We start from the raw sequence: 23253 nt of genomic DNA on the forward strand, positions 1-23253 counted from the left end.
ACACCTAACTCATGCCTGGCTAGGTCCTGGGAATATAGTGAACCGATACCTCAAAATCCATACCCTTGAGAAGCTCAAAGCTAGTAGCTGTGTTGGCAGGTCCTAGGGCTGTATTTTTGCTTTTTTTTTTCCTGCAATGAGAAGATCTTTTGGTTGGCTTTGTGAACTTTCTGAAAAGATTCCATCAGTAGAGATAAATCCCCATTTTATGTGATAGATACATCCTCTTTTTGACCTTAAGTATTTTCCTGTAATGACACATTCATTATTTCAAGTGCCTTGGAATTATATATAGGTTGAACTTTCATTAAACTAAATAAACAAAACCAAAAACAAATTTGTATGCTCTGACTTTCTTTAACATATATGCCACCAAAGATGTCACTATGTGCATGTAATGATTTTGAAGATCTGTAGGAATTAAGTAACCAATATGAAAATAGTGTTAATACTTTACTAGACAGTTTGGCCAGTGTATTTTTCTGCTCTAAATTTACACAGTAGCACATACACTATTGAAAAAATATCATATAAAGAAAGAAAACAGGAAGATTACCTCCGTATTTGAGAGAAAAGATTTACTTAAGTTACATTCATGTGATTTCAGGCTTTAATAAGCTCATTAAGAGAGAAAAATTTAAAAATTGTTTTTCAGTTTATTCTGTACATCACAAAATTTGGAACACACCAACCCAAAGACTACAGGGAAGTGGATGTGGCTCAAGCCATTGGGCTCCAGCCTACAAATGGAAGGTCCCAGTTTTGGTTCCCGGTGCCTCCTAAGGAAGATGAGCGAGACAGTGAGTGAGGCAATGGGCTGGCACAGTGAGCTAATGCTATGAGATGATGCGACAAGGTGATGCAACTGGGGAGACACAATGAGGAGACACAAGGAGCAATACAAGAAGCAGAGAGTGGATATGGCTCAAGCAATTAGGTGCCTCCCTCCCACATGGGAGGTGCCGGATTTGGTTCCTGGTAACTCCTAAAAAGAAGATGAGGAGACACAGAGAGCAGACAGTGAGCGCAAATGAGTGGGGAGTGAAATAAATAAATCTTTAAAAAGAAACTGAAAGAAAGACTATTTGTAAAATGAATATACTACGTCAAAATTAGTTTAAATGGACAGGACCCTGTCCCTTTACCGAAGCTTCGAAAACCAGCAAAGACTGGCAGAAACATCTTTCTGAAAGCTCCAGAAAACAGTTAAAGGACGGCAGGAACAGGGTAAGCACCAAATCAAGAGAAAGGTCACTTAGAAACAGTAGGACCTTGTGGTGCCCCTGACTGGCCCCTCCTCCACTCCTCACCACTGCGTGCTGAGCTGCCCATCTTCCCAGCATAGACCTCTGGTCCCGGCTCTGGAGGGAGCAGAGTAACCCGCATGCACACACTGGGAGCACCTATGTCGGGCACAGTCCCTGGGTACTGTCCAAGAAGCTGCTCTGCAAATAGAAAAGGCAGCTCACTGAGCTCTCCTCAGAGTGCTGTGGGAGGGCAGTCAAGGTATGCTACCTGGGCAAGATATTGCAGGCTGTCGGACCATAGTGCATGGGACCGTGACACCATGACGAAACTGTTTCCAAGGGAAGAGGGGACATTTGTGTCCCTATAAACAGGGAATTCTTAGGGCCGCAGGTGCATGCTCAATACCAGGCACTGGAAGAAGGGCCAGGGAGGCCTTTTAGGCCATGCAGTTTGGTCTGGAGCTGTGCTCTGAACTCATTGTATGGGTGAGTCTGAGGGACAGCACTTGCGTAGGTCAATCTGCAAAGACTGGTAAAGGTATTTCCTTTCTTTCTTTCTTTTTTTTTTTTTTTAGGCTAGCATCTGGCATTCAAGGAAAATTCTGTCCTAACACTAGCTGGATTTAAGCTTAAGGGACAGACACCAGAGTCTAAATTCCAGTAATAACACTAACAAACTAAAATTTCAAAATATTCAGGGTTCAGCGGAACATGCAAAACACACAAAGAAATAGGGCGCAGTGGCCCAGGCAAAGAAGAGTCAAGCATTAGAAACCATCAATGAAGAGCACCAGACCTGGGGCATTCCAGTCCAAGACATCGAAAAAATGGTTCCAAATATGCTCCAAGAGCTAAAGGAAAACATGGACAAGGAATAAAAGGAAATCAGGAAAATGATAAATGAGCACAAAGAGGATATCAATAGAGAGATAGAAATTAGGAAAAGGAACCCAACAGAGCTGAAGACCACAGTAGCAGAAATTTTAACTTCCCCAGAGGGTAATGTCCTCCTCTGTATCTTGTAACAGTGTTTTGCTTTAAATCTCTTTTATCTGATATTGATATAGCCACTTCACCTCTCTTGGTTATTATTTACATGGAACATCTTTTTCAAACCATCCACCTTCAAAGTACTGTGTCTACATGGATGAACCTGGAGGACATTATATTGAGTGAAGCAAGCCAGACACGAAAGGACAAATATTGTATGATTGCTCTATTATGAAATAAATATATTGTATAAACTCATGGAGTTTTATAGGTCATCAGAAAATAGAAGGAGGGTAGAGAATGGAAAGCCGATGTGTGCAGAAATGGTAAAAAGGTTGTTTATAAACCTTAGGAAATGAATAGACATGGTTAAAGAGTATCATGGTGTTTGTAACTAGGGGTGCTACTGTATGGGTATGAGAGTGGTTGAAAGGCAGTCTAAGGTCATGTGTATTACTAGAAGGAAAGCTAAAAACTGTAACATGAGACTAAGGTTGTAAAACCTCATGTAAAACAGTTACATATTGCACATATAAGACTTTTTTACAAAATATAACCACAAATATACTAGAGAGAAGGAGAAAGAATAGCAGCTGTGTGTGGCAGGGGAAGCAGAGAGATTGAGAGGGATCAATTTTGGTCTGTTTTTATTATTGGAATAATGAAAATACTCTGAATGATTGACGTGATGAATACACAAATATGTGATTGCAGCGAATAACATCAATCATATATTTTGGATGGATTTATGCTTTATTAATATATATCAATAAAATGGATTTGTTAAAATTTTAAAGCAGCTAGCGACATTTTTTTTTAAAGCAGCTAACTACATATAAAATTTTTTAAAGCAGCTAACTATATATTTACATTTATATAAAATGTAAATATGAATTTATTAAAATGTAAATATAAGTCAACTTATAAAGATTAAATTAGATTAGTGGCTATGTAGGGTTAGGGAAGGACTGCTAAAGGGTGTGGAGTTATTCTTTTCAGAGTAATGAAATTGTTCTAAAATTTTTTTGTGGTGATGAATGCACAGTACTGTGACTAAAAGGCACTGATTATACACTTTGGATTGATCGTATAGTATGTGAATGTATCTCAGTAAAACTGCTTAGTAAACAGCCTGAGGAGCCTGTGGGGCAGCATCAAGCAACAAGGACACTCACTGTGGGAGTCCCAGAAGGAGAAGAGAGAGGAAGTAAACTCCAAACAGGATAAACCCAAGTAGATCCCCCACACTGCGCCATGTTAGAAGCAAACTGTCGAATGCCAAAGATAAAGAGAGAATTCTGAAACCTCTAGAGGAAAAACATGTCACATGCAAGGGAGCTTCAATAAGATTAAGTGCCAGTTTCTCATCAGAAACAATGGAGGCAAGAAGGCAGTGGGAAGACCTACCAAAAGAGATGAAACCAAAATAAAGTGCCACCTAAGAATTCTGTATCTGGCAAAACTCTTTCAAAAACGAGGGGTGAATTAGACATTACTCGATAAAGAAAGCCGAGGGAGGCTGAGATGCTAACGGGAGTTCTGCGGGTTGGAAAGAAAGAACTGACTGAGGCCACATGAGAAAATAAAGATCGCCAGTAAAAATAATGACATGGGCAATATAAATCCAGTACTATTACATTTTTTATTTCTAACTATTTACTTCGTACAGAATCGAATAGGCAAATGCATAAAATATAATGGTAAATTAATGTTTTGGGACTCATAATATACAAATACATAATTTGTGACAAGACCTACATAAATGTGAGGTGTATGGGGGGCAGAGGAACATAGTTTATGTATGCTATTGAAATTGTTAAATTGATATCAAAGCAAACGAGAATTTTATATATTTAGGATGATAAATGTAAGCCCCGTGGGAACCACAAAGACAATATCAGAGAATATGCAAGAGCTCATAGAGACAGAAAGTACAGTACAGCTTACCAGGGATGGAGGGCAGGGGCAATGGGGAGTTAATGCAAAATGAGTATAGGGTTTCTCTTTGGGGTGAGGGAGGAGTTCTAGTAATGGATGGTGGTGAAGAAACTGCAACATTGTGAATGTGATTAATCTTAGTGGTATTCATGAGAAGGGTTAGGATGGAAATATTTGCATTGTATATATGTTCCCACAAATAAGAAAGAAAAAATTTGGAAATAATGACAAATGCAATACATGATGATGCTGGATGGGATCTAAGAATGGGGGAGAAAAGACTCAAAAGGACATTAAAGAGACAACCGGCAAGATGGCGGCAAAGTAAGACGCTCCAAGAGTCAGCTCCTGCTACTGGGCAATTAATAGTCACCCATAGTTATCAAAAGTACCTGTTTGGGGGCTCCTGGAGATAAGAAGAACATCCTGCAGCATTCTTGAAGGAATGGAAGAAAGAGACTGCCCATCTGCAGAGAAGATTTGTAAGTAGAGCGCTCCACGCCCCAGAGGCTGATGTCCATCCTCCACTGGCAGCACAAGACACCTTGGGACCTGTTCCATGACTGGAATTGGAAGCTCCATTTCCCAAAAATGGGGGAGGAAGAGACGGTTAGGCACCAACTTCTTCTACTGATGAGTAAATTTGGCAGGCTAAAGAATAATCCAAAGAACAGCTAAAGTTTGAACCTGTCCAAGTCAGAAAGAGGCCAGTAGCTGCCATTTTAACTCTGCGCCTGGCATGAGGGGAAGTAGGGCAGACTGAAAATCACAGTGCTGGTGAGACCATCTTCTTCCCATCCAGATCAGATTGCAGCTCTAGCATGAGCCCCAGCCATATCTCCAGCAAGGAGGAAGCTGGGGGGCACCTGCACCAGCCTCTCAAGTTACCAGCCAAGCTGCAGAGGCTGGTGATCATCTGACTCTGGTGGCGCAAGCCACCCCAAGAGTTATTCTGTGGCTGGAATTGGGAGCTCCATTTCCCAAAAATGGGAGGAGGAGACAGTTGGCCACCAACTTCAGCTACTGATTAGTAAATTTGACTGGCTGAAGTGTAACCCTAAGAACAGTTAAAGTTTGAACCTATCCAAGTCAGAAAAAAGCCAATAGCCACCATTTTGACTGCCCCTAGCATGAAGGAAAGCTGGGGTGAATGAAAATCACAGTGCTGGTAGGGACCGGTTTCTTTCACTCAGATTGGCTGCAGACCTAGCGTCAGCTTCAGCCCCACCTCTAGTAGGGAGGAGGCTGGTGAGCCCTGCACCAGCCTCTCCGGGTAACAGCAGATACATTTGGTAGGCACAAACTGAATGGTTAGAAGTCTACCAAAGCAACTGCAGTCATTTTGGACCCACATGGCATAGATTGCTGCCCATACCTGCAGCTCCATCCCCACCCAAGGCAGTGGAGAAAGGGATGTGAAGCTTCATCAGTCTCTCTGGGCAACTACAGTCTAGGCCTGCACGACTTGGATTATTACACACAGCTGTGGCTCTGTCCCTACCCCTGGCAAAGGAGAAAGTTGGAAGAAGCTTCATCTGTCCCTGGCTCAATTTGGGCAGCTTAAGCCTCCGCAGCTGACAGCACCAACTACATTCTTGGCTCCTACTACACAACCAGCAAGGGAGAAAGGGCAAGAAAACCCTAAACTAAAGAGAGAAATTGCCCCAGAATATTAATACTCTAGTAAGCCAGATGACAAGACACCAACAAAAAATTACAGTCCACACCAAGAAACCGGAAATATGGTCCAGTTAAAGGAACAAATAAGCCTCCAGATGACATAAAGGAGTTGAGAAAACTAATCATAAATGTTCAAACAAATCTTAATAAATTCAATGAGATGGCTAAAGAGATTAAGGATATTAAGAAGACCTTGGATGAGTACAAAGAAGAATTTGAAAGCATACATAGAAAAATAGCAGATCTTATGGGAATGAAAGGCACAATAAATGAAATTAAAAATACACTGGAATCATATATTAACAGATTTGAGGAGGCAGAAGAAAAGATTAGTGAGTTTAAAAAAATGGCCTCTGAAGGCAAACATACAAAAGAACAGATGAAAAAAAGAATGGAAAAAATTGAACATGGTCTCAGGGAACTAAATGACAGCAAGAGACGTGCAAACACATACATGTCATGGATGTCCCAGAAGGAGAAGAGAAGGGAAAAGGGGCAGAACGAATATTTGAAGAAATAATGATGGGAAATTTCCCAATCCTTTTGAAGGACAGAGATATCTATGTCCAAGAAGCACAATTTATTCCCATCTGAATAAATCCAAATAGACCAACTCTTAAGACACATACTAATTAGGATGTAAAATGCCAAAGACAAAGAGAAAATTCTGAGAGCAGCAAGAGAAAAGCAATGCATAGCATATAAGGGATACCTAATAAGATGAAGTGCTCATTTTTCATCAGAAACCATGGTTGCAAGAAGACAGTGGTATGATGTATTTATATTTAAGATACTGCAAGAGAAAAACTTCCAGCCAAGAATCTTATATCTGGCAAAATTTTCTTTCAGAAATGAGGGCGAGTTTAGAATATTCACAGGTAAACAAAAACTGAGAGAGTTTGTAACCAAGAGACTGGCTTTGCTGGAAATACTAAATGAAGGAAAACATCTTCAAGACCTGGTGGTAAGTGGTGGGTTCTTAAAAGAGATAAGAAAAGGACTGAGATGAACTACTGATATTTAATGTATGTAGAAGTTTTAATTAGTTTACTGTAAAAGTGTGGAAATGTATAGAGTGGATGGCAGTACATTATAGGGAGTACCAGCTGCTTTATAAATGGGGATGTGGCTGAAAATGGTAGTCTAGGTATGTAAGTGCCAATTGACAGACAGAGAACAGTCTAGAGACTGAATAGCACAGTAAACCCAGAGATGGTTGATGGTACAGATGCTAGTGTCCTTGGTGAGCTACAGCAGACATACAACACTATTGCAGGGTGGTGGGAATGTGGAGAATCATGGGAAAAATACAACTAGAGTGACCTATGAACTGGTTAACAGTAATAATGTAATATTCATGCATCTATACCAAAGATGCACTGTTGATAATAGGGGAGTATGGAAAATGTGTGCCAAGTGTATGCTATGGACATGGTAATAATTGGATGATATTATATCTTAATCTGTAACAAATGCTCTGAGGTGGTGTGTTGATAGAAGGGTGTTGTGTGGGAATTCTGCACATGTGCGTGATTTGTAAGTTTACAACTTGTCATAAAAATATATTTAAAAAATAATAATAGGGTGGATTGGAAAAATACACCAAATATAAGAGAAGGATTATAGTAGTAAGATTTTGAAAATATTTTTCGTAATTTGTAACAAATTTCTCACAACAATGCCAGGCGTTGGTGGTGGGTTGATGGATGGGACCCCTGTATGATGCTATGCGTATTTGCTTTGTAAGTTCACAACTTTTACTGTACACTTACTGTTTGTATATGTTCATGTATAAATGATATAAAATAATAATAATAGGGTAGTTGGGGGGAAATACTTGGGTTAGTAGTAATATTTTGAGGATGCCCTTTAATCATTAGTTAAAAATGTTTCACAAGAGTGCAAGGCATCGATGGTGGGGTGAGGTATGAGAGTCCTGTATGATGCTATGTATGTTTGTTTTGTAAATTCAGAAGTATTACCATATACTTATTGTTTATGTATGTTTATATATGAGTGATATAGTGCAATGATTTTAAAAATTAAAAAGGACATTAAAAATATAAAATGTAAGCTTTAAATCAATGTTAAATTTCTTGAATTTGATAACTGTACTTATAGTAATTATGTAAGTAAATATTCTTGTTTATAGGAAATGTACATGGGACTGTTATGTGTTGAAGGAGTATGATATGTACAACCTGCTCTCAAGTGTTCAGAAAAGAGAGAGAGAGGCATGAAAAGGAATAAAGAGTAACATTAGTAAAATGTTAAAATTGGTAGATCTGGGTATCTGGGGGGGATGTTATGTTGGAATTCTCTACATGGGATTTTGTATTATTTTTGCAACTGTCTTTATTTTGAAATTATTTCAAAAGAAAAAGTTAAAATGACCTCATGTTTAAAAAAATGAAGTTAAATGGGAAATACTGTACAAGCAAACAGGTGTTTTGATGTTAATTTATTGTGTTTTCTTTTTTAAGGATGCTGGGCAGTTTTATGCTAAATATAAAGAAACAAAATTGAAGGAAAAGGAAGATGCAATGACTAGAGCGGAACTTGAAACACTTCAAAGTGAGTTTTAAATATTGTCTTACTGTGTTAACAATATCATATAAAACTAATTGTTTGAATTTAGAGTTTTTTCTTAAATTCCACAGTCATTAAATTCTCTATACCTTCTTTACCACTCCCTAAATAGTCCCTTGTACCCAATTTATTAGAAGTAGAAAATATTGCATTACTGAACTACCCACAGTCCAACATCAGAAAATGGGATAAAATCAACATGGGGTGATAGTTCTTCAAGTCTAGGGGCATGCAAAATCTGCGAAGTCCTAAACTGTAGCTATAATTGATATTTACTGCTAACTCTACCCAATTGATCACCCAGCTTGCTGTATATAATAACAGTAGTAAATAGAAAATCTAAAAATATCAGTGATTTTTGTTTTGAATGTCTTTGTTTCATTTGCATTATTATTATGTAATATGAAAAACTTTGAGTAAATTATTAGTATTGTGAATTGAAGTCTTCCACTGGACACTAAAGACAGTATATGTAGTTCTTGCTGATTTTACAAGGAGTTAAACAGAAGGCGTTTTCCGAGCTCTCCTCCTTTTGTCTAATCTTACCATATCTTTTCCCTTCACACCCATACACTTTGTTCCCTTTACCTTGCTTTGCTTTATTTTAAGCATTTGCTTTATTCAAAGCACTTAACAGTATTTAGGGTTAATTTATTTTCTAATTTTGTTGACTGGTTGATTCCCCCAATAAAATATAAGTTCCCTGAGAATAGGGGTTTATTGCTCACTGCCGTGGTTATCCAAGTATCTTCAAGAGTCCCTTACTCAGTAACTGCTCAGTAAATACTTGTTGACTGAATACTTGGAGGTGAAATCTACATTCTAAAAATTCCTCCATGAGTTTTTCTGGTGCAGACTTGATTTGCCTCCACCTCCCTGGCTTCGGAGAGAACTGTGCTGGGCATGGCCCCAGCGCCTTCACAGCCCATGAACATTCACAGAACAAGTCACTTGAGTGGTGAGGGATGCGGGAAAAGCTGTTTCTGCAGCCTTAGAGGAGGTTTAGCCAAATCAAACTGGAGGAGAGCAGCTGTGCTCTTAGTGTAACTGGGCTTCCCACACTCAGTGTGTGGAGAGGCACCACCGCCAGGGGCCTTCATTTTCCTCCCCTACTGACCCCAAACATGGCTTGAGAAGAGGGAAGAAGTAAGTTTTCTCCAAACCCAAGAGTACCTTGCCACTACCTACATGTCTGACGTTGACGATTTGAGTTTTCTTATTTGTCAAAAGCACAGCATTTGTTTTCTGTTGCTTCTGTAACAAATTACCATAAGTTTAGGGGCTTAAACACAACTTTATTATCTAACAGTTCTGGAGGTCAGAAGTCCAACACAGCCTCCCTGGGCTAAAATCAAACTTTATCAAACAGGGCTTTGTTCCTTCTTGGAGGCTGCTGGCCTTTTGCAGCTTCTAGAGCCTGCCCGTCTTCAAAGCCAGCAACGGGGTATCTCCCTGAGCACCTTCCGTGGTCACACTGCCTCTGGCCACAGCCGGTGGAGGCCCCCTGCGGTAATTCAGGGTGCTCTCTCCTTCTCAGGGTCCTTAATCTTAATCACGTCTGCAAAGTCCCTCTTGCCATGTGCTGTCACATGTCCCCAAATTCCAAGGATTAGGATGTGGCCATCTTTGGGGGTATTTCTGCTCCCCCCTCCCTGTTCCATTTTCATCTCTGTGATGCCTGTTGTCCTGGTACGCAGTGGTATCAAGAAATGCATGAGTGGCTGGAAGTAGATGTGAAGGCAGTTCCACGAAGATCAGTCAACCAGTATCAACTGAGCATTTGTCCTGCGAAGGACATGACTTCATTCAAGAAGATCCAACAGTTACACCTATAAAATAATGTCCAGATCAACTATGTAACTTCTTACAGGAGATAAGAGTGAAGAGTGTAGGATAACAGCAGTACATACTAAGATTGACTGTGAGAGTGTTGGGGTATGGCTGGGGGAGTGATTGTTATTGTTCTAGTAAATCTAAGATTGAAAAAGAAGCTGCTGTTACAGCAACTGTTAAATGGTTTTAATTATAGTAAAAGAGCCAATGAGTAAATGAAATTCTGTAATATAATTTTATGTAATTGTAATTTGTAAGTAAAATTGTTGCTTTAAAAATTTCTGAACAATTGAGGCTAGTCAAAGGAGGGGAAAAAATCACATTTATAGAAAAGAGAAAATATCAGACTTACCCACAATTTACCTGTAGAGGCAAAATGAATACCTTCCATTTAGTTGTTCCCATAGACACAGCTTATCATTTTTATGTAGTTTTGGTAACAAAACCACTTAATTGTTATAATTTTGGCATGTGTTAGAATTCTCTAATAGTAATGCATTAAGAATTCACACCACCTCTTTGAAAATAGTTGAACCATAAAGTATGACTCAAAAAAAATTCCTTTTGAAGTTTGTGACTATTTTTTCAAACTTGTTCGAAGATTTTTGTTCTGCCAAAGTTCCATGGCAATTCTCATACAGATTTAATAATTCTCCGCATTTTGTAATTATTGTCTAATAAAGATTATGTAGAGGAGCACAAATTTTTAAAATATGTGTGTATCTGAAAACTTTCCCTGTTCCTCAGAGAAAATGTGTCTTTTAAAAAGTCTGAAGATTCATCACTGGCTTATCAGTTGTTGAAACCCCAAATAGATAAGCAAATACCAGAACGCATGTTAGAGTGGGTCCTCATCTGGGACTCTGAGCAGCAGCCCTGGCTCTCTTGTTTTGGAACTCAGAAAGGGTGACGGAGTTGGCACCCAGAATGAGGGGCAGTCACGCTGTCAGTAATGCCGGAAATGGTCACGGATTTTTAAAATGTGGTCTCCAATGGCTACATGCAAAGAATCTTTTAATTAATTTTGTTAACTTCCTTGCAGCATTCTGCATTGTATAGTTAGAGTGAATTTATAGAGGACCCAAATCCTCCGGGGTGCATTCCATTTGCCCCGTCTGTCTTAATTTTAAAGATGATCGTCGGACCTCTGGGTTCGTAATAGCATTTCCATCTACTTAACTGAGTAAATGTTCTAATGCAGATTAGCAGCAGACGTTTCATAGCCTCACCGATCTGCCCTCACCACTGAGGCTGTGCAGTGCTCCCCAGGGCTACACTAGAACTGTTGTGAATGGGCCTTGTGGGCTCTTAAAATGGTATTTTCAAGGGGGGAAATAGTGAGGAAAGGGTTATTTTGTAAAAATAAATATCATCCTTCTGAGAAATCTCTAGGCAAAAAAATCGTTGCTATCTATTTGTTAATTTGGGGGCACTTATTTGTCATACACTTTTAATCAATTTTATGTTTATGTTTAAATAAATTGAACATTTATAATATATAAGATGTTTCAAGTATTAGTGATATTTTTATACATCCCCTAATTATATGATTTTTCTTCTAAATCAGTAGATGTGACTTCTAAGTACTCAGAATGAAACAGCCCATACCAGCAGAAATAATATTATTTCCAGACATTAGTTGTTTTTCCTTCTTGTTTTGTGGTTCCCGAGCAGGCCCCAGGGATGGATCTGAGCTGGGATGTCTGGGGCTGGCAGCTGATTGGGTGAAGCTCTTAGACGGTGAGGCATAGAAGAGGCTTTTTTATTATAGCAAGAAAGGAAAACATCCACCTCCCTTGAGGTAGAGGAAGACTGTGGTGCTCTCGAACACTCAGGTTCATGAAGAAGGAGATGCTGGTGCTGATTTACGTTGATTCAGGAGTTGGTGAGAAGAGGAAAAAAAGAGATAGGGCAGGAATAGTGTTGAAGTAAGGAAGGACATTTGCCTTTGGTAATACAGAGTATTCACAGATGGGTGAGAACTGTCCGAAATCATTTACAAACTGTGTACAACTCTGTGCTTTAACTTATGAATCATTTTAATAAAACCTGATGGGAACCCTAGTCCCAAAGGGTTTATAGAATAGGCAAAAAATATCTAGTGAATAGTATTTTATCCTAGCTACTTTGCTTTAATAATAATAGAAGTGTGTATTTTTACGATCACACAGCTCAAATATAAATTTACTATTCCTTTATTATTCCACAGCATAATGCTGTATATAACCAAATATAATATAATCTTAGTTTTCCTACTGAAATAATTAAAAAACTTTTATAGTCAATATGAATATATAAATATTTATGGTTATAGATTAAAGAAGTCAGATTTCAACTTTTGCTCTTTTTCTAGTTTCAAATTTTGCTTTTTTTCCCCTAGTTTCTTGAGGTAGAAGCTTAGATTATTGATTTGGGCCATTTCTTCTTTTCTAACATAAATATTTACTGCTATAAATTTTCCTCTTCAGCTCTGCTTTAACTACATCCCATATATTTTGATAGGTTATATATTCATTTTCACTTAGTTCTATATTTTCAAGTTTTCTTTGAGACTTCCTCTTTGACATCACTTATTTAGAAGTATGTTGTGGGAAGCGGACTTGGCCCAATGGATAGGGTGTCTGCCTACCACATGGGAGGTCCACGGTTCATACCCTGGGCCTCCTTGACCCGTGTAGAGCTGGCCCATGTGCAGTGCTGATGCGCGCAAGGAGTGCCCTGCCATGCAGGGGTGTCCCCTGCGTAGGGGAGGCCCATGTGCAAGGAGTGCGCCCCATAAGGAGAGCCGCCCAGCGCGAAAGAAAGTGCAGCCTGCCCAGGAATGGCCCCGCACATGCGGAGAACTGACACAACAAGATGATGCAACAAAAAGAAACACAGATTCCCGGTGCCGCTGATAAGTATAGAAGCGGTCACAGAAGAATACACAGCGAATGGGCACAGAGAGCAGACAGGGGTGGGGGAAGGGGGAAGGGGAGAGAAATAAATTAAAAATCTTTAAAAAAAAAAAAATGAAAGTATGTTCTTTAGTTTCCAGGTATTTTGAGATTTTCTTGTTATCTTCCAGTTATTTATTTCTAGTCTGATTCCATTTTCATTAGAAAATGCAAAATTACAATTTTAGTTATTTTAAGTTTGTTGAGGTTTTGTAGCACAGGGTATGGTATGTTTTGGTATATGTTACATGAGCATTTGGAAAGAGTGTGTATTCTGCTGTTCTTGAGTGTTGTGTTCTATAAATGATAACAACATCCAGTTGGTTGATGGTATTGTTGAGTTCTCTATCCTTGGAGATTTCTGTTGAGTTGTTCTATTTCTTTTAATTGTTGGGGGAAAGGTATTGAAGTCTTTAGCTATAATTGTGAATTTGTCTATTTATCCTTGTAGTTCTCTCAGTTTTTGCCTCACATACTTTGCAACGTTATTGTTTGGTGCATACACGTTAGCGTTGCTAATTCCTGTTTTCTTTTGATTAATGTTTGGATGGCATATCTTTTTAAAATCTGTTTACCTCAACTTACCCATATTTCTATATTTGAAGTAGTTTCTTATGGATAGCATATAGTTAGATCATGATATTTATCCACCTTGCCAATCCCTGCCTTTTATTTGTATTTTTAGAGTATTTACATTTAATAATTAATGATATGTTAGGACCTAAGTATACCATTTTATATTTTGTTTTCTGTTTAGAGAGCTTCTGTAGCCATTATTTTACAATAGTTGTGCTGGTGACAAGCTTTCATACTTTTCCTTTGTCTGAGAATGCTTTAGTTACCCCTTCATTCTGGAAAGTTATTTTTACTGGATAAAAATTATGCATTGATGGGTCTTTTCTTTTAGCATTTGAAAAATGTTATACTACTTCCTTCTGGCCTCTGTGTTTTTGTTGAGAAATCTGCTGTCATTCGAATTGTATTTCCCCTACAGATAAGATCATAAGGTCTTAATGGATGTGTCATGATGATGGGAACGAGTGTTGTTGGGGGGGGGGAGAGGGGGGGTGGGGGGGTGGGGTTGAATGGGACCTCACATATATATTTTTAATGTAATATTATTACAAAGTCAATAAAAAATAAAAAAATAAAAAAAGATCATAAGGTCTTATTTCTTTAGCTGCTTCCAAGATTTTTTAATTTGTCTTTAATTTTCAAAAGTTTAACTATTATGTGTCTTTGTGTGATTTCTTTGGGTTTATCTTGTTTGGGGTTTGTGAAGCTTTTTTTTTTTTTTAAGATTTATTTTATTTATTTCTCTCCCTTTCCCCCCGTTGTTTGCTCTCTGTGTCCATTTGCTGTGTGTTCTTCTTTATCCACTTTCATTCTTGTCATGCAGCACCGGGAAACTGTGTCGTTTCATTTGTTGCGTCATTTTGCTACGTCAGCTTTCCATGTGTGCGGCACCATTCCTGGGTGGGCTGTGCTTTTTTCCACACGGGGTGCCTCTCCTTGCAGGACATACTCCTTAAGCATGGGGCTCCCCTACAGGGGGAACACCCCTGTGTGGCATGGCACTCCTTGCATGTGGCAGCCCTGCGTGTGGACCAGCTCACCACATGGGTTACGAGGCCCTGGGTATCAAACCCTGGACCCTCCTTATGGTAGGCGGATGCTCTATCAGTTGAGCCACAACTGCTTCCTGTGCAGCTTTTTTAATCTCTAGGTTTATGTCTTCTGCCAACTTGGAGAAGTTTTCATTTATACCCTGCAGGACTCTCTCTAGCTTCTCTTCCAGGACTGGTCTAGTGGTGACAAACCTCTCAGCTTTTCTTTATATGGAAATACCTGATTGTCTCCCACAACTTTAGAATTTATTTTTAATTACAGTAAAATATACATAACTTAAAAATCATTTTAGCTATTTCAAGTGGACAGATTTTTCACATTAAATACATTGAAAATACTTAATTAACTTTCACCACTTTCTATTTCTGGCCTATTTTCATCATCCCAAACCAAAACACATACAAGTTTAGCAATAACTCTTAATTTCCCCTACTCCCTACTCCTGATAAATATTATTCTACTTTCAGTTTCTAAGAATTTGCTTTTTCTAAGTATTTCATTTTAAAGAAATCATAGAACATTTGCCCTTTTGTATCTGGCTTATTTCATTCATGTGATATCTTCAAGCTTCATTCACGTAGCAGCATGTACCAATACTTCACCTCTTTTTACATCTGAAAAATATTCCATTGTATGGTGTATTAGTCAGCCAAAGGGGTCCTGATAAAAAATACCAGAAATCTGTTGGCTTTTATAAAGGGTGTTTATTTGAGGTAGAAGCTTACAGTTACCAAGCCATAAAGCATAAGTTACTTCCCTCACCCAAGTCTGTTGCCACATATTGGAACAAAATGGCTACAAGGATTCAGGCTTCCTGGGTTCCCCTCTTCCTGGGGCCTCTGCCATGTCTAATGGAACCTTCTCTCCTTCCTCATATATCTGCTTCTCTGTGTGTTTACTTCTCGGACTCCAGGATCAAAATTCTCACCTCCCTTCTCTGTGGTACAGTTTCTCTGCATGTTCCTGCCCCACCAAGGGGGTGGGAACTCATCATCCTACTGACATGGCCCAGTCAAAGCCTCAGTCATTATTTAATCAAGTGAAAATGAAACCTCTGAATCCAGTATAATCTAGTATACCCAGAGGAACAAACCAGATTATAAATAAAATCCAATATCTATTTTTGGAATTCATAAACAATATCAAACTGCCACATATGGGTATACCATGTTTTTAAAATTCATTTATCTGTTGATGGGCACCAGGGCTACTTCCACCTTTTGGCTATTGTGAATGCTTCAGTGAACATAGGTGTAGAAATATCCATCCCAGTTCCTGCTTACTGTTCTTTTGGGAGTATACCTAAGAGTGGAATTGCCAGTCATATGGTAATTCCATGTTTAATTTTCTGAGGAACCGCCAACCTGTTTTCCACAGTGGCCGCACCATATTAGATTCCCATTCAGCAGTGTACAAAGGTTCCCTTTTCTCTGCATCTTTGCCAACACTTGTTATTTTCAGATTTTTAATATCCATCCTGGAGTGTATGTAGTAGTATCTCGTAGTTTTAATTTGCGTTTCTTTAACGGCTAATGATGTTGAGCATCTTTTTCATGTGTTTATAGGCTATTTGAACATCTTCAAAGAAATGTCTAGTCAAATCCTTGTCCATTTTTACATCGGGTTGTTTGCCTTTTTATTGTTGATTTGTAGGAGTTCTTTATATATTCTAGATAGTAAACCTTTATCAGATAAATTGTTTGAAACTATTTCTGACATTCTGTAGATTGTCTTTTCATTTTAGAAGGAAGGATTTACTTCTGTCATTTGGCTGTTTTCTGTATGTCTTGTATGCTTTTTCTCCCTCAGTTACTCCATTACCGCCTTTTTTGTTTGTTTGTTTTTAGTTGCTTTTTCAGAGTACCATTTTGATTTCCTTCTTTCCTTTTATTTTTATTTCTTAGTAGTTCCCTTTGTAATTACAATTAACAACTTAAACTAGTAGCAACCTAGTTCAACTACTACTTTGTTTCACTAGTATACAAACCCTCTACTCCTTTAGATCTCTATCCCTCCCCTTTGTATTATATTTTTGTCTCAGATTATATCTTTATACATTGTATGACCACTGTATTAGTCAAAGGGGTGCTGATGCAAAACACCAGAAATTGGTTGGTTTTTATAAAGGGTATTTATTTGGGGTAGGAGCTTACAGATACCAGGCCATAAAAGCATAAGTTACTTCCCTTGCCAAAGTCTATTTTCACATTTTGGAGCAAGATGGCTGCCAATGTCTGCCAGGGTTCAGGCTTCCTGGTTCCTCTTTTCCAGAGTCTTGCTTCTCTCTCAGGGTTCCTCTCTTCCCAGGGCTTGCTTGCTTCCTGGGGCTTGCTTCTTTTTCCTTTTGCTCTTAATTCCCGGGGCTTCTGCTTAAGTCTTCAGCATCAAACTCCAACATCAAAACTCCAGCATCAAAAACCCTCAACTCTGTCTTTTGCCATGCCCACTGGTAGGTGGGGACTCAACGCCCTACTGGCGTTAAGTTTACTTGATCAAGTAAACCTCTGAATCCAATATAATCTCATATGCCCAGAGGAAAAGACCAGTGTACAGACATAATCCAATATTTCTTTTTGGAGTTCATCAATATTATCAAACTGCTACAACCATTAGCATAGATTTTAAGTGTTGCTTTGGAGGCACCCCATACTGTGAGGGGTGGGGAACACAAGCGCCTACAGTCTGGGCCTCCTGTGATGTGTGTATTGGCCTGCCTGGTGGTGTCCCAGCGCCTCAGGCTCTGCTCACTTCTATTCGTTCTTCTTCCTGTCTTTGTCTCATCTTCAAGTTCACTGATCCTTCTGCAGCTCCAATCTGTTGTTGAACTCCTCTAGTGAATTTTAAATTTCTTTTACTGGGGTTCCTATTTGGTTCCTTTTGACAGTTTCTCTCTCTCTATTGATACTCCTTTTGTTTTCCTCTATAATTCTTACTGATTTCCTTCAGTTCTTTGTCCATGCTTTCCTTTAGCCCTTGGGGAATGCTTAGGATCATTTTTTTAAAAGTATTTGTCTGGAATGCCCTAAGTCTGTCTTCCTCATCGAAGGTTTCTAATGTTTTAATGCTTCTTTGCCTGGGCCATCACTTCCTATTTCTTTGTACATTCTGTAATCTTTTGTGTACTTGGACATTTTTATATTTCAATGTGTTATTGCTGATACTTAGACTCTGAGGCATGTGTTCCTTAGGTTGGTATCCAGCTAGTTTTGTGGCAGAACTTTCCTCGAATGCCAGGTGCTAACAAAAAAAGAGAGAGAGGGAAGGGGAAGGGAAGAGGGGAGGAGGAAGGGAAGGGAAGGGAGCATCTCTCCACCTTTGCAGGTCTTTGTTGATGCACCTGGGTGAGTGCTCTCCTTCAGAACCTAACCCTACACCTGGTTTAGAGAATAGCTTCAGCCGGAGTATAGGGGCCTCTCTGGTCCTTTCTGCAGCCGCGTCCCTGCTTACACTGGTACAAATGGCCCCTCTTCCCTAGGAAACAGTTTCCTCACTGCACTGCACCTCGGGCAGCCAGCCCGTGCTTCACACAGCAAGACTTAACTGCTGTCCCTCAGAGCTCTGTAGGAGAGCCTGGTGAGCTCCCCTCAACCCACAGGGCAGGTCCTGGGAAGGCGAGGCCCTCAGGCACCAGCAGGCAGGGGGTCAGATGTACACTCCAGAACCGGTGTCTGGGATCCGCTCTGACTGGGGAGGATGGGGGGAGGATGCCTGGGGCTCCAGGAGGTCCGGCTGCTTTAAGGGGCCTCTTCCTTGACTTCGCACTCTCCCTTACTGTCCCCCTTTACTTCTTTTCTGGAGCTTTGACTCAGTGCTCTTCTGGCTGTTAGTGCAGAGCTTAGGGGGCAGAGCCCCGAGCCTGAGGCGGGCCTCAGGGCAGAGAAGCGAGCCTTGCCCGGGCGGGTGGAGGGCGCTGGCAGCATCAGCTGCTCCCGTAGCTGCTGCAGGAACTGCAGAGAGGAGGTGCATAAAGCGAGCCAGGGGCCGGAGCCGCCGCGCAGCACCAGGAGAGGCGCCCGGCTGCGCGAGGAGCAGACCGACGCAGGGGCCCCTTGGCAGGTGTCGCAGTCATCCAGGCCAGAGCTGGTGGGGTCAGGGTGCAGCCTTGAAGGTACAGACAAGTAGTGGGGAGTTTTAATATGTCGTGAAGGCAGAGACGACAGAGTTTCTTACGGATTTCACGCATGGAGTTTGAGAGGAGGAATTGATGGCTCCAGGGTTTCAGGCCTGAGTACCTGCAAAGCATGAGAGCAACCTTGAGAGAAGCAGTTTCCTCAGGGGTTTAGTGTGGGGCCTAGTGCTCCCCTGCTTAGGACACTAGAGCACCCTCATGCGAGCCCAGGGCTCCACCCGAATCACTGTGAGCTGGGTGGGACAGGACGTTCACTTTACAGACTGAGGTTCAGAGAGAGCGGTGGCGGGAGGCGGGTAACAGGTTGCTAAATGGCATTTAAAGAAATAGATCCTCCTTTTTCTGACTTCTTGTTTTCTCTTTTCATATTATGACATGATACCATCCTGACCATTTCTGACATATCCAGTTTTTCTGTTCTTTCTTTCAAGTATAGTGCTCAAAACTGTCTAAACGTACCTTCCTTTTTCCTCTTCTGGGTTATGTTTTATTAGCATCTCTTGCACTAATATCTGCCCGTTTTCCAAAAGGAAATTCCCCGTGCTTGCTGTGAAAACAAGGGCAGCGGGTTTATGGCACTGCGACTGTGGTCAGGCTCCCTTCTCTTGCCCTTGCCTTCTGCCCATCAAGGCACCGTGCTGATTGGACTTGAAGAAAAGGCCTCTGCGTCACGGCCGAAGAGCCAGAACCACTCTGGTGACTGTCTGGGCATCACAGATGCATTTGCTTCATGAGAAAGATAAAATCGCTGACCAAAGTGACCTTGCTCTAGTGTAAGCCTCCGAGTGTGTGAGAAGATGGGCTGCTCCTTGGACCCAGACTCCTTGCTGTTTATTTTTTAAACCACAGAACTACCTTAGGGTGATATGTTGCTCTTTTCATATTCTTTTGACAGTCTTATTGAATGAACTGACTTTTCTTTTGAGAGGAAACCTTTTCATTCACAAGACTCAGTGAATCGTGGGTTTTAATTTTCTTTGATTTGTTTATTGGTTTTTGGTTGTTGTTCGTTTGGTTTGGTTTGTTTGGTTAGTTTTTATGCTTTGCCTTTATCAGGCTTAATTGTTATTAAGAATTGATCTATCTTAACTTGAAGCCTGTAACTTATGATGTTTTAATAAAACTTACTATTTCAGCACCAAATACTCTGTATTTTTCATTTTACTCAAAAGTTTCCCTGTAAAATTCATGATACAAAAAGTTTGAGATTGGTTTTCTGAATGGAACAAATAATGATGTGTTCATAAACCCCAAAATTCACAAAGCCTGAGCCCATCTAAAATATACAGATTTTATTAAAACTAGAAATTGGAGGAAAGAAGAGAGTAATTGGATAACTGGAGTCTTTTATTCACTTATGAAGGTTTTCTAAAATGCATTTAGTTTTGGGAAAACGGCAATTTTTTATATAAGTAAGGTTTATATAATAAGATCCTAGATGGTTTAGTCTTAGTCCTAAGTTATAGAATATTTACTAAGATTGGTTTTATTTTAGAAATCTGAATTTTCAGTATAGCTTTATGTCATAAAGTGTTTTAAATTTTTTTCTGTAATTTTATTTAAAATATGTAAATATCCCTTCATCTGTTTTTTTTACCGTGGTTTTCCTTCTCTTTTCCTTTTTTGTTCCTCTCTACATACCCTCTCTTCCCGTATACTTCATAGGTATTCTTCCATATTTCTCCCCATGCTTATATAACAGCATTCAAACATTTTTGTATGAGTGTATATATATATGAGAGGTATTATTTTGTTTTACAAATATGCAGTGACATTCTTTTTTTTTTTTTTTGAAAAATTTTTCATATTAAAGAAGCTTTAGGGAAGTGGATGTGGCTCAAGTGATTGGGCTCCCATCTACCATATGGGAGGTACAGGGTTTGATTCCTGGGGCCTCTTGGTGAAGGCGAGCTGGCCTGCATGGTTAGCTGGCGCGAGCGTAAAGCTAGCCCATATCGAGTGCTGGCCTATGCAGCAAACTGGCCCAAGTGGAGTGCCAGCCCATGCAGGAGTGCTGGCTCGAGCAGGTGTGCTGGCCTGAGCAGAGAACTGGCACAGCAAGATGATGCAACAAAGAGAGGCACAGAGGAGAGACAATAAGAGACACAGCAGACCAGGGAGCTGATGTGGCACAAGACACTGAGTACCTCTCTCCCACTCTGGAAGGTCCCAGGATCAGTTCCCAGTGCCGCCTGATGAGAATACAAGCAGACACAGAAGAATACACAGCAAATGGACTCAGACAGCAGACAATGGGAAATGGGGAGTGTGGGGATAAAAAAATAAATAAATCTTTAAAAAAAAAAAAATAAAGAAGCTTTAGATTTCATAAATGTTACATGGAAAATATAGGGGATTCCCGTATACCCCACCCTCTACTCTCCCCCTCCCACACTGTCCCCCATTAACACCATCTTTCATTTCTATGGTACATTTGTTACAATTGATGAACACTTTTTTTTTGAGGTACTGGAAGCATGGATTGAACCTGGAACCTCAAATGTGGGAAGCCAGCGCTCAACCACTGAGCTTCATTGGCTCCCCTAGTTTGTTTTCTCATTTGTTAGATTGTTGTTTGTTTTTGTTTTTAGGAGGCACTGGGAACTGAACCCAGAACCTCCCATGTGGGAAACAGGCGCTCAATTGCTCGAGTCACATCCACTCCCATGATGAACACATATTGAAGCATTACTACTAACCATGGTCAGTAGTTTCCGTTATAGTTTACGCTTTGCACCACGCCATTTTATAGGTTTTGACAAAATGTGTAACGGTCTGTACAATGATATGTTTTCTACATCTTTTAATACTCGAATTCGTGAAAATCTCTGTGATTCAGTCAATTGGTATAGCTCTACTTCGATATCTTTTAGTAGAGATTTAATATTTCTTAGTGTGAATATATAACCAATAAATATTCAGTAATTTTTCATATTAATAAGCATTCTTTATGCTAACAGTTCTGTATTATCTGTGGAAATAGTAAATAGTCATATGTATACATGCACATGCATTCACATACACAAACACACATACAAATACATGTTCATTCTTTTATTTCTGGGGGCATTGCTGGGGAAAATGTTATGTATTTTAAATTTAATATATATTCTTAGGTTGCTTTCCAAAAAGGCTGTGATAAAATATTTCACCTTTCCATTAGCATGAAGATATACCACTTTACCAGACAGCAAGCTTTATTCGATTTTTTAATGTCTGTCCAAATGATAGGTATAAAGTTATATCTTATTACTTTAATTTGTGTTTCTATGACTTGGGTGAATATGAACATCTTTTCTTGTTTCTCAGCCATTTGGATTTGTTTCTGGATTGCCCTTTATGTTCTTTGCCTACTTTTTCTCTTATGTCAGTTCATAAGATCTCTTTAGGTATTCTATATATCAGCTTTCTGCTTGTCCTCTGAATTGCAGATATTCTTTCTGGATCTATTACTTGTTTCTTGCTTTGTTTCTTGTGCCTGGGATTTTAGTTCCAATTAAGATTTAGCTTTCCTTTAAATAGTTTAGTAGTTTTTAGATTTCTTTTTTTTTTTCCTTATTTTTTTTAATGTTACATTCAAAATTTAGATTTCTTTTTGCAAGAATTTTTATTGTTTTAATTCTTAAAATTAAATATCCAGCTGGAAATTATTTTTGTATGTGCTGTAGGAGAGTACCAAGTTTTGTTTTAAATGGATATTTGGTTGTGCCAGTATCCTTTATTAACTCCTTTTCCCATTGAATTTAAATATTTCTCCATATTCTATTATCTTCCACAAGTTTGTCTTTTTCTATACCAATACCATATTGATTTTCTTATACTGGCATTAGAGTATACACATTTATGTACCCACACCAGTAGTTGTAGGCTGGGTGAGTTTGACTATAGTAACTTTGAATGGAGTTGTTTCTCAGTGTTGAGTTATCTAATCAAAATAGGATTTTGGTGAAGAGTCCGATACCCAATTAATAGGTATCTATTGCTAACTACCCCTGATACAGCCAGATTCAATGTTGCCTTTGTAAAATATTGAAATGATAAATATATACCATTTATTAAGGGCCTCCTTTGTGCCAGGTAGTATGTTGGGGATATCTATATTCCTCTAATCCTCCCATCAATTTTAGGAGGTAGATTTAGCTCCCTTTTACAGATGTGAAAATTGACACTTGTTCTAAGAATTAAGTTACTTGCCTAATATAATATAACTATTAAATGTTAAAGGTAGGGTTAAAACACTGAAGACCACGTTCTTTTCACTATACCAAAATGAAATAGTTAA

At 39.3% G+C, this 23253-nt stretch overlaps 1 protein-coding gene across 1 annotated transcript in view; it reads left to right on the top strand.

Annotated features, from left to right (window-relative positions):
• Positions 1 to 23253, top strand: part of DNAJC1 (DnaJ heat shock protein family (Hsp40) member C1) — a 229066-nt gene that overhangs the window by 100694 nt on the left and 105119 nt on the right. Inside the window, exon 7 of the mRNA XM_058297878.2 lies at positions 8339 to 8429. Within this exon, the coding sequence (XP_058153861.1) occupies positions 8339 to 8429 (91 nt within the window). The remainder of the gene's footprint in view (positions 1 to 8338; positions 8430 to 23253) is intronic.

This window comes from Dasypus novemcinctus, chromosome 5 (genome assembly GCF_030445035.2).
Source record: "Dasypus novemcinctus isolate mDasNov1 chromosome 5, mDasNov1.1.hap2, whole genome shotgun sequence".
NCBI lineage: Eukaryota > Metazoa > Chordata > Mammalia > Cingulata > Dasypodidae > Dasypus > Dasypus novemcinctus.